Below are 11,728 nucleotides of genomic sequence, written 5' to 3'. Positions count from 1 at the left end.
GGACTGACTGTATTATTTGGCATTAATAGACTGGTTTTACACACAACAACTTTATATCCAAGCTGGGAGAGAGCATGAGGAAGGCTCATGTCATGCAAGTAGGCTATACAGGACATTTGTATGTTTTTTAAATAAATTGGTATTCTGTTGTATCGAAAATACATTTTACAATCTGCAATGTTTGAATTTCCAAGTTGAATTACTGAACAAGTAGTTACATTATTGCCACGAGCCAGAAGTCTAAATCATGGCAGCCTTGCGACACCGTGTATAGCTTCGTGAAATGTTAAGCTTAACATGAGAACATGACGACCAAATAGGCCTACCAATAAACATTTATCCATTAGCTAAAGCAAAGCTGTAGGCTACATGCCCTGGAACCACAGAAAGCCTATCATCGATTCGATAGGCAGCCGCATAAATATGTCCCAATTTCAAAACCATGGACAGTGGTTGGTAGTCTAAACTTTATGAGTGGCTCTCTGGCTGACGCATTCTAGGTTTCTTTATTTTAGGCAGTGGGGGGCCCACTCCAACCTTGCGGGGGTCCAGAGAAACTGTGTTACGGCAGTGTATAGGACAGACACTTCAAAACCTTATTTCTTATGATTTATTTTTGGACTGTCTGTTTTGCCATACACAAATGTGTTAATCAATGTGTTTCTATGGGTTATAGCAGTAAAGGCCAAATTCAATGTTTCATCAAATATATATATATATTTTATATCCCTACAGGGGTCCTAAAATTCCAAATCAAATGGCTAAATTATCAATTTTATGACCATCTTAAAACAATTCCATATGTTAGCTTAGTAGCTATTGCAACCTAGGGGCTTAGACCTTAAGACACTTGATGTTGGTGTTTCCCTTTATTTTGGCAGTTACCTCCAAGAAAACCTATGAGCAACCAATGGTGTAGGTTTGTAAGGGAATGACTGCCACCTGATGGCAAAGTAAAGTAAAACGATTTTGAAACGGGTGAGCTAAGACAGTTTGTTTATTTTTGGGGGGGAACAGAATAAAAGATAAGGTAAGAAAATATTGAAATACTCAACAACAACAAAATAATATACAACAGTCAATTCAGTAATTAACTTGATATATTCCACTTTATAACTGTCCAGTTTTGAAAAAATTACAAATACAAAAAACATGACTAAAACTGCATGAAGACATACAATCAGTGTCAGTTATCATTTAAACAAAGCAAGTCACAGTAGGCTTTACAGTAAATTAAGTAAGTGAACTACATGTACTACATACTGTGTGTATATAACAAAACAGAAGCAGCAGCACTCTTTAATCGTCCATGACAAATTTCCCCTCTGAGACAATAAAGTATATCAGATCAGTGCTGTCTTTAAGCTGCAGGGTTAGTGGTGACCTCCTCCAGCAGAGGCTTGTACTGCTCCAGGTCCTGGATGTTCTGCAACATATCAGTGCAAGGTTACACATTACTTGGCAGGACACAACAAACATTACCTTGGTTGTGTGTATCTACAAATCCGTATTCTACTTCCATTTGTATGGCCGTTGTATTCGCTCTGTTCAAGGGATCTCTGTTCATACCTGTTTTCCCTCCTTTCCATTCTTGCACAAAGCCTTGAGACCCAAGACAGCAGAGCTGATGGTAACACAAAGCTGAAGGACTGCAAGGACGATGAGCACGATGTCCAAGGCATTCATCAACATCTAATGGTAGAACGGAAACACATGGAGGAGGATTTGAACATATTGACAGTTGACTGGATTGTTTAGCAAGATAGCCGTGTTGGTGAACACTGGAAAATACAGAAAGACTGGCATCCCAGCTATTAGAGTGTGCTTTAAACATGGTACCCACTAGCGCCGTTTAAGGACACACATGTTCATTAATACATTTAGCAGTTTGAGCCATCTAACCATCTAATCAAAAAACGTCATTCAAAAGCACTCACCTGTGCAATCTGCTTGGCATCTTTGCATTTTTCCAAGAGTCTATCCCTCTGCTGATCATTGGGTGGTTTTGTCACCCGGCCGCCATAGTAGTCATCTCGCCAGTTGTAGTTGTCCTCATTGCAAGTCCACCAGAAATGGTCGTTTGCTAGGTCTACAGCATACAGCACAATTCCAGCAATGGCCAGAGCAGCACCTGACAGATTCATTAACACATTGATGCCCACCTAAAACACAATCAGGGAATACAAAACCAGTTTGACTCAATTGAGTAAACCACTGAGTACCAGTTGTCTCAGATATTCAGTTGATGATTATAATGCAACTGGATCAGATTGAATGATTGTTCAATGAAGGAAGGGAATGAGGCTAAGGAATGACAGGAAACAGTTAAGGTATGTGCATCAGTGAACAACTCACCAAGCAGGGACTGGGGAACTTCTCAGCCAAGATACACATGATGCCAACTGCTATAAACTGAGGAGAGTGCACACAAATATCAAAATCAAATACACACAACCTACACAATCGACACATTATTTGTCCTGATAATTAACAAACATTTCGCAAGAAAATACACAGACATTTGACTTTAACCCTTCATTTTATAAGAAAGACTACTTAAGTGTGGGTAGGCAGGCCGAAATTAAAAAATAAATAAAGTTACTTATATGTTTCCTTTGTTTACTGTGGTTATAACTCCAAGTGAAATCATGTGCTTTCATACTAAACATGATAACATGGTAAAAGATAACAAAATAAAGTAAGCTTACCACACCACCAAGCCAAAAAGGAGTCCCATTCCATCGCAGTAGGCTAGAATAATCAATAAGGATCACTCCCAAGCCAATGTTGAGTACTCCCACCATGATCTGTATAATCTGTGAAAGAAGAAAATAATAAATTTCGATAAATCTCTCTCACTTCCGATGACAATTGTGTGACCCAGTGATGATAGACAATACTGATGATAGACATGTATGTTGTGGTGTGTGTGCGCACATCTGGTCTGTGTGTTATTTTAGTTCACCCACCCCCAGAGCTGACTGGGAACTTGCTTGGAGCCTCCTCAATCCCTGGGACACAGAGCATGCTGGGCTGTAGCACAGGGTCCCAAGTATTTGACACAGCAGGGGCCAACTGCTTCCTTCTTTAGAGTTCACGGTGAACACAGTCACCCCTTCGCCTTTGGTCACAGTCACTGACATGCTGGTCACTCTTGGTTACACAGCTCTAAGATAAAACGGAAGGTAGAACAATAATCTTAACGTTAAAATAACTGTGTTGCCTTATAAGTCATGATGTTAAAAGGTGCACATTCATCCCAATAATATCTGATAATGTCTGTGTTGTATCTGTAGGATACAATTTTTTTAAAGGACCAACTATGCATTTCGTTAGAGGATTTATTGCATTGTACAGCACACTCTGAATCTGCCCTAAATAAGGGCACTCTTACTGTCACTGCTACGGTGTTTATTGGGTTATAGTGACAAACAGGTTCCATCCCTCATTGTGGTAATATCTTGCCTCATTGAAAGCTGATAGGAGATTGTGTGGTGATGAGTGGGTGTAGAGCTACATCTGAGCAGGAAGTGCACAACATAAAACCCCCTCTTCTGGGAAATGACTTGAAACAGCAATTGTATGACCATGTTGCTCAATTAACTTATGCATTCAATTAATTCAGTACAGCAGCACCTTAGGGTAAAGAATTTAGGCAACCGATTGTTTACTTAGATATATATGGGGGAAACTCACATCATCCACTTACAATGTGTAGCACTCACCTGGGTGATGCCATCAATGGCAGCCATTTTGCATTAGAAAGCTCTCCACCCATTTTGTACCAAGTAGGCTACATGTATTTACAAATAGTGTTTCATTATTTTTAGTTGGCAGCAGAAAGTAACCATACCATATAATGTCCTAGTAAAGCAGCTTAAACAGTACTGTGAAATAAAGTACTATCCAGGAGTTACACATCCCTCTGTCAGTGGTGGAGTTTGTTTTGCGTGGCTCGGTGCCCCGGGTGAGTGGAGATTTCACTTAAGGACCAATGGAATAGTCTAAAATAAGCAAAGTCTGCCCACCAGGGGCACCCAGCCATGCAAAACGAACTCAACCATTGGGTGTTCCCGAAACACTCAAATTCTTCCCCCTGACTCACGAGAGAATGTAAACAAACCATGACAAATGTTTGCATAGATTTTATAACTGTTGAACTTCAATTTGCAGTATGAATTGTTCCGTATAATCTATTTATTTACTATTTTGTAATTACATTTGATTACATCATTTCTTTTTGAGAGCATGAAACAACTACACACCCATTTAAATTCACTCAAAACGTATTCTTCAACAACAAACACATATTTTAGAGAAAGTGAACTCACCCGTTCCTGGCAATTGAGATGGACACCTCTACAGGTCCTGTGTAATCACAGTGGCAGACCAGTCTGCTTGTTGCGCAGTTTGGTTTCCTTACAAGGAAGTAGCTGGTAGGGAGGGCTCAGCCAGTTTCAGCTAGATCCCAGCAGTACCTCCTTCTCAGTTTAAAGAGGACCTGAGAGGTTAACCCTTCCCTCACTGAATAATAAACATATAATGGATTCCTGTCATTTCCTGACAAACTGAAGAACAAAGACGTTACAGTGCCAAGTCTTCATTATTGTTGTTTAAGAGTGCATGCCAATATCACGTTACAATCACTAAAGTCTTTACTTTAGTCTTTACTCTTCTATCTCACTCCTTTTCAATATGAGCACAATCAAGTATAGTATATGTCATGTGTTGTTGCTTGACTTAATCTAATGCTGTCAACTAACATTTATTTCAGAAAGCAATATAATTATGACTTCCATGGGTGAACACTTCACCAATCATTGAACTTAATGACTGTTTGAATGAGGTCGATACCAGGAAAGTCCATGGCAATCACCCCGAAACATGCCCTGGTGTGGTCACTGGAGAACTGTCTCAGATACTGATCGAGCCAGGGGTTAATCTTTTCAGCCACCTTCTTGGGAGTTGGAAACATGCCCAACAGTGTGCCAATGCCAGTGCCACTGGAGTAGCTCAGAACTATATCATCAACACCACAATCGCCTGAAGCTTGTGTCAAGTGTTTCACAATTTTGTTCTCCTTGTCTGCAATATGAGTAACTTCATAGTCACCCTTGCTGTCTGTATCCAAGAGAGGAATGCCCATCTTAAAGCTGGATTTCTGTATAAATATCACCTTTCCTCTTGCCTCAGCCATAGTTGGCATGTCAGATTTCACCCATACATCTTTATCATCACTAATCATTTTTCCAACCAGCTCCTCAACATTCTCTTTATCAAACAAATCAGGCTTTACTCTAATGAGAACCGCCTCACTTCTGAATTCGGACAGAAATGCTCTGATCGTGTCAAGGACCTCATTGAACGACTTGTGTTGGTAGACAACCCAGTGCATGATATAGAGTTTGTTTTCAAAGGCAAATATCCTGAGGTCCAGATAGCGTATGCCGGCCCTCAGCTGATCCCCCAAATCCCAGGCCTGACACTCTGCCGCTGGGCCTCAATAGAGAGCCATGGTGTCATGGGTACCAGGGATGGTGATGTCAGAGATTAACTTGTTGTCATCAATGTCCTCCATCCAGCCAATCTTGTAGGATTCTGGGAGTAGGAGTCCTTTATTGTCATTGAAGAAGAGGTCCTTTCCTTGGCAAAAACCTCTAAAAGTAAATCATACAACAAAGGATTGACTGCAATGTTGAAGAGAGGCTTTACTCAGGTACCATGCTGTTTCAACAGATATCATACACAGATGGGAGAAAATAATCAGTCAATGGAGCATGGGATTGGGGGGGGCATGAGCGTCTGTAAAATATTGAAAAGCCAAATAAAGAAACCTTGATTTAAAATACTAATATATATATATATGTATATATATACTATGCTTACTTTTTCTTAAATATCTGTGTATCCCTGTGAATTACAAGTAATTGCACCAAAGCCATATGTATGATATACCACAAAAACATGAACTGACTCACAACATTTTGCTCACTTTTCATAAACTATTTTTTAAACTAAAGGAAGAAATGGTAGGTTCAATTTAGAGTGGACAATGTAAACCCCTAAAATATATATTCTGGAATTAATGGGAACTTATTTGAAATACCTGTAGCCATACTTACACAAAAAGCAGTAACATGTAGAGGTGGCAAAACAGACCTTTCTCAGTTGTCCTCATGGTCACGTTAAAGGAGAAAAACATGCAACAACCTGCCAAAAAAAATTGGAACATGAATAACATAATAATGCAAATCCAAAAATCCTACTCCTGATTTTCCATATAGCCTACCTTTTCTAAATGGCTTTCCTATACCAAGACTGAAATAAAATGTTTCATATGGCTAAAGATTGGGATACTCACATACAGCTCTGGCCCAAGGAGTTTCACACAAGTTCTGGTGGTATGACCTCTGCAGATTGGCCAATGAATTATAGCATACTGATAAAGGATAGGCGTGGTCTCCTAGTGTTTACCTACCGTTTTCATTGTCTTTGAGAAAGGTTAAGCACACTTCTCAGCCTTGATCTGCAGTCACCAATGTGAGACTAGCCTCATTAAGGATGTCATTAGCTAGGTTTCCACCCAATTGTATTCAGATTTTCATGCGAATATTCTAAAATCTGCATAAAGAAAAATATGCCCATTTTCCCACCAGTGGTGTTTCCACCAAACATACTTGTTGCGGATAAAAGTCAGTGCCTGAGGATGTAGTTCATACAAAATGTACCTTTTCGCTTAAAGCTGCAATATGTCACATGTTACTGTCATTCTCATTGAAAACAAGTCTAAGACATTTTATATTTTAGTCATTTAGCAGACGCTCTTATCCAGAGTGAGTGCATACATTTTCATACTTTTTCATACTAAGAAGCGGTAGAACTGTTTTATGTGCGCTATGGCTCCCGGTTTTAAGATTTGTGTGTGCATCTTTTAGGCTACAATGTTTTTGGTTATGGAAAATATATTTCACAACAGTTTAGATCACGTGTCAAACTAATTCCATGGAGCACGGAGTGTCTGCTGGCTTTCGCTCCACCCTTGTACTTGATTGATTACAGTTTTTCTCAATTGTTTACACACAAATACTGGTACTTGAGACACAATGACCACAACATGTAACTCATGCACCAACCCCCTGAACCAATTCTGCTAAACTACAAGCACAATTCCTGCTTTACACTCAAATTGCAGTTCTACAACACACTTTTTTCAAAACACTACACACAAATCTTTGCATTTGGCACAATTGTCATGCAGAAAATCTCTTGTTTTCACAATGAACACACTGCCATTCAAATATGCACACTGACTCATCACATGGGCAAACACCCGTCACACAGTTTTACAATTAGCAATCAGAGCTTTAGCATAAAAGGGCAACAGGTGAGCTCTTCTGTTTTGGAGCAATGGATGCCAACATTGGAAACAGAGGCAGAGCCAGAGGAGTGAGAGTGAGAGTGAGAGTGAGAGTAAGAGTGAGAGTGAGAGTGAGAGTGAGAGTAAGAGGACGAGGACGAGGACGAGGACGAGGACGAGGAAGGCCAAGGACCGTAATCTCTGATGAGATCCGAGCCACTTTGGTTGATCATGTGGTCAACCATGGTCTAACAATGAGGGAGGCTGGGCAAAGAGTACAGCCAAATTTGAGCAGGTACACTATAGCATCCATCATCCGGACATTCCGAAATGAGAATAGGTAAGAAATCTACTCTCACTAGAAAATTGCAGTACTTCATATCAATACAGTACTCAATGAGTACAGTAGTACAGTATTGCCTGTGGACTGTTCTGTAGGACTGTAAAAATCAAGTATGTTTCAAGTATTTGGGAAATGTATTTCTACTTTGTATTTACAGCATTTTACTATTTGTTTGGCAGAACTGAAAGATTACCAACACAAGGTGGTCGGGAACGTGTTTGTCTCCTGAACAGGAAACTGAAATCATGAACATGGTCCTAGAAAAGAACGCCATAACATTACGGCAAATACAAAGAAAAATAATAGAAAACAATGAGATATTTCAAAATATTGATAGGGTAAGCTTATCAACACTGGACCGTGTCTTGCGCAGAAATAATCTCAGGATGATGCAGGTCTACAGGGTGCCATTTGAACGCAATTCAGAGAGAGTCAAATAATTGCGATATAACTATGTGCAAGTGAGTCCTATACAATCCCACAATTGATGCATACTCTCAACACTGTATAAATTATACATATTTCAGTATTGTAATCATAATGATTGTGCTTCACAATAGTGACCACTCCATGTCTATTTCTGATATTGTCATGTGTGTTTCAGAGAGTCCTTGAGCTAGAGGTGGCTGCAGTGGAACACCAGTTCATCTTCATTGATGATGTTGGATTCAACCTCACAAAAAGACGAAAGAGGGGAAGGAATATCATCGGCCAGCGTGCCATTGTTCAAGTCCCTGGCCAGCGCGGAGGGAACATCACAATGTGTGCAGCGATTACCCACCACGGCGTCATCCATCACCATGCTACCCTTGGCCCCTACAACACCGCCCATCTGATCACATTCCTGGACACCCTACACAACACACTCATTCCACCAGATCAGGTAGAGTATGACCGAAATCCACAAATGCATATACCTCTTCTCCAAGCTATGGAAGACGCATGTGGAGATATAGCAGCTGATGCTTTTCATGGCTGGAATCGCCATGCTAGGCGATATTTCCCCCGCTGCTTGGCCAGGGAAAACATTGCTTGTGATGTGGATGAGGTGCTGTGGCCAGCCCGCTACAGAAGAGAGGATGCAGCATAGTTTTTTTTTTTTTTTTTACTGTAACTGTATACATTAATTCTTCTGTTTTGTATGTAGACCAATGTATGTGCAACTTTGTGTTGGTTGGGAATGGGATGTACACTGTGTACATTGTTTTTGTGGGAAAAATGAAATATATTTGTTACCGTGTATTTGTGTGTTCTGAGTATAAAAACAATATTCTCAAATATTTTACAACACACTTATGTATGTACTGTCTGTAGTAATGGCAACACTGAACCAAAAAAAGGCCTAAGTCATTTTGATGAATGGAGAAGAAGTGTTTTCCATTCATCATAGTGTTTTACATTGAGCACATCAGTGTTCAACTGGTTCTTATAAATGTCTATTCATATGATGGTTTGTGTGTGTCATTTGAAAACAAAAAATACCATTTTGATAAGAAATAACATTGTTTTGAATGTAAAATTTCATTTTGCTGGAGAATTGAGGGGTTTTGCCCATTGTGTGTGTGTTTTTTGATTTGTGTGTAGAGTTCTGAGAATGAGGCATGCTTTCAGAAAATGTGTGTAAACAATCGAGAAAAACTGTAAGGTCAGTAATTAGTATAAAACTCCTCTCACCTGGTTGTCTAGGTCTTAATTGAAAGGAAAAAAACAAATACCCGCAGACACTCTGCCCTCCATGGAATGAGTTTGACACCCTTGGTTTAGATGGTACAATGATTCTCTACACCAGGGAATCCCAAAATGTTCATCCAGCATTGGGGAACACTCGGGGCCTCCCTGCGCGCGCGCGCCACATCCAAATGTACGTTTGTATGATAATTATTATATCAAATCAATATTTGCTCATAAAGGCGTTTCCACCGCCATTTCTCACATAACTAATTTTACCTACACAAAAAGATCCCACCATGTCCAATGAACAAATGATCTGTTGGAATTTATAAAATTGTATCCTACCGAAACTTCCTGTTTCCATCACAGCTGTCATGAATTATTTTTATAAGATATGACTTTAGGTAAAATGAATTAGGGTCGTGAATGCTTTGATTTAGTTATTAGGCCTAATAGGCTATTATTCACCTTCAAAACCTAATTCTCATGTCATCAAAGAATGAAATGAATGCATGTGGGATTTTATACTCATTACCGCACATAAAACTCCAATAATTTAAAGGGCTGATCTGTAGTTGAAACAATAACTAAGTAGACACCCCGCCTCTGTTATGGTATGGTAAAAGGCTGAGGGATGGGCCTGGGAAAATGTAACCACTCTCACATTCATTAATATAACGATAAAAGGACTGACCATCCATGATGTTAACATTTTATTTTTAACGCAGTTTTTCTTTACATTTACATTGTTTACAAACATTGGAGTAAAACAAGCTTATATTTTGGGTTTTGATAGGGTGTGACAGTTGAACTAAGCTCATGAGGCATAAGTTATATCCTTCAAGAATCAATGTATATATAGTCTACTGTATCATAGTCCATGCCGCTCTGTCATTGCTTGTCCATATATATATATATATTCTTAAATTCCATTCCTTACTTAGATTTGTGTGTATTGGGTTTATGTTGTGAAATTGTTAGACATTACTTGTTAGATATTACTGCACTGTCGGAGCTTGAAGCACAAGCATTTCGCTACACCTGCAATAACATCTGCTAAACACGTGTATGTGACAAATAAAATTGTATTTTATTTTATTTTATTTATATCATTAATTCATAAATCCAAAAATTGATGTAGCAAATGCAGATTGCCCCTTTAAATATAATATTTAATATATAAAAGTATTTGCCCACTTTTTTTCTCAGCATTGCAGTTTTACGTTTGACAGTACAGGACCAATGATTTACATCTAGGTTTACACAGTTGAAGTCGGAAGTTTACATACACCTTAGCCAAATACATTTAAACTCAGTTTTTCACAATTCCTGACATTTAATCCTAGTAAAAATTCCCTGTTTTAGGTCAGTTAGGATCACCACTTTATTTTAAGAATGTGAAATGTCAGAATAATAGTAGAGAGAATTATTTATTTCAGCTTTTATTTCTTTCATCACATTCCCAGTGGGTCAGAATTTTACATACACTCAATTAGTATTTGGTAGCATTGCCTTTAAATTGTTTAACTTGGGTCAAACGTTTCGGGTAGCCTTTCACAAGCTTCCCACAATAAGTTGCGTGAATCTTGGCCCATTCCTCCTGACAGAGCTGATGTAACTGAGTCAGGTTTGTAGGCCTCCTTGCTCGCACACGCTTTTTCAGTTCTGCCCACAAATGTTCTATAGGATTGAGGTCAGGGCTTTGTGATGGCCAGTCCAATACCTTGACTTTGTTGTCCTTAAGCCATTTTGTCACAACTTTGGAAGTATGCTTGGGGTCATTGTCCATTTGGAAGACCCATTTGCGACCAAGCTTTAACTTCCTGACTGATGTCTTGAGATGTTGCTTCAATATATCCACATAATTTTCCTTCCTCATGATGCCATCTATTTTGTGAAGTGCACCAGTCCCTCCTGCAGCAAATCACCCCCACAGCATGATGCTGCCACCCCGTGCTTTACGGTTGGGATGGTGTTCTTCGGCTTGCAAGCAGCCCCCTTTTTCCTCCAAACATAACGATGGTCATTATGGCCAAAACAGTTATATTTTTGTTTCATCAGATCAGAGGACATTTCTCCAAAAAGTAAGATATTTGTCCCCATGTGCAGTTGCAAACCGTAGTCTGGCTTTTTTTATGGCGTTTTTGGAGCAGTGGCTTCTTCCTTGCTGAGCGGCCTTATGTCAATATAGGACTCGTTTTACTGTGGATATAGATACTTTTGTACCTGTTTCCTGCAGCATCTTCACAAGGTCCTTTGCTGTTGTTCTGGGATTGATTTGCACTTTTCGCACAAAGGTACGTTCATCTCTAGGAGACAGAATGTGTCTCCTTCCTGAGCGGTATGATGGCTGTGTG

General features: G+C 39.4%; 2 protein-coding genes across 2 annotated transcripts; both read right to left on the bottom strand.

Annotated features, from left to right (window-relative positions):
* Positions 1-979: 979 nt before the first annotated feature.
* LOC121543098 (membrane-spanning 4-domains subfamily A member 4A-like) lies at positions 980-4,431 on the bottom strand. Its single transcript, XM_045226605.1, has 7 exons — positions 4,332-4,431; positions 2,970-3,168; positions 2,709-2,816; positions 2,356-2,412; positions 1,938-2,162; positions 1,570-1,692; positions 980-1,426 (listed from the first exon to the last, which is right to left on the bottom strand). The coding sequence occupies exons 2-7, from the start codon at positions 3,141-3,143 to the stop codon at positions 1,361-1,363; spliced, it is 753 nt and encodes a 250-aa protein (XP_045082540.1). The 5' UTR covers positions 3,144-3,168; positions 4,332-4,431; the 3' UTR covers positions 980-1,360.
* A 93-nt stretch (positions 4,432-4,524) lies between these two features.
* Positions 4,525-6,204, bottom strand: LOC121543097 (1-phosphatidylinositol phosphodiesterase). The gene is given in 2 exon segments (XM_045226604.1): positions 4,525-5,657; positions 6,123-6,204. Coding segments are annotated over 2 exon segments (927 nt in total). The 5' UTR covers positions 6,203-6,204; the 3' UTR covers positions 4,525-4,810.
* Positions 6,205-11,728: the final 5,524 nt, after the last annotated feature.

The sequence above is a fragment of the Coregonus clupeaformis genome, chromosome 17 (assembly GCF_020615455.1).
Source record: "Coregonus clupeaformis isolate EN_2021a chromosome 17, ASM2061545v1, whole genome shotgun sequence".
In the NCBI taxonomy this organism is placed as follows: Eukaryota; Metazoa; Chordata; class Actinopteri; order Salmoniformes; family Salmonidae; genus Coregonus; species Coregonus clupeaformis.
This window is presented reverse-complemented; position numbering and strand designations above follow the sequence as displayed.

Coding starts and splice junctions, on each gene's coding strand:
- LOC121543098 (XM_045226605.1), bottom strand. CDS start 3,143: ATGTCAGTGACTGTGACCAAAGGCGAAGGGGTGACTGTGTTCACCGTG. Junction 2,817..2,969: donor GTTCCCAGTCAGCTCTGGGG/GTGGGTGAACTA, acceptor CTTCTTTCACAG/ATTATACAGATCATGGTGGG. Junction 2,163..2,355: donor AGTTCCCCAGTCCCTGCTTG/GTGAGTTGTTCA, acceptor ATTGTGTTTTAG/GTGGGCATCAATGTGTTAAT.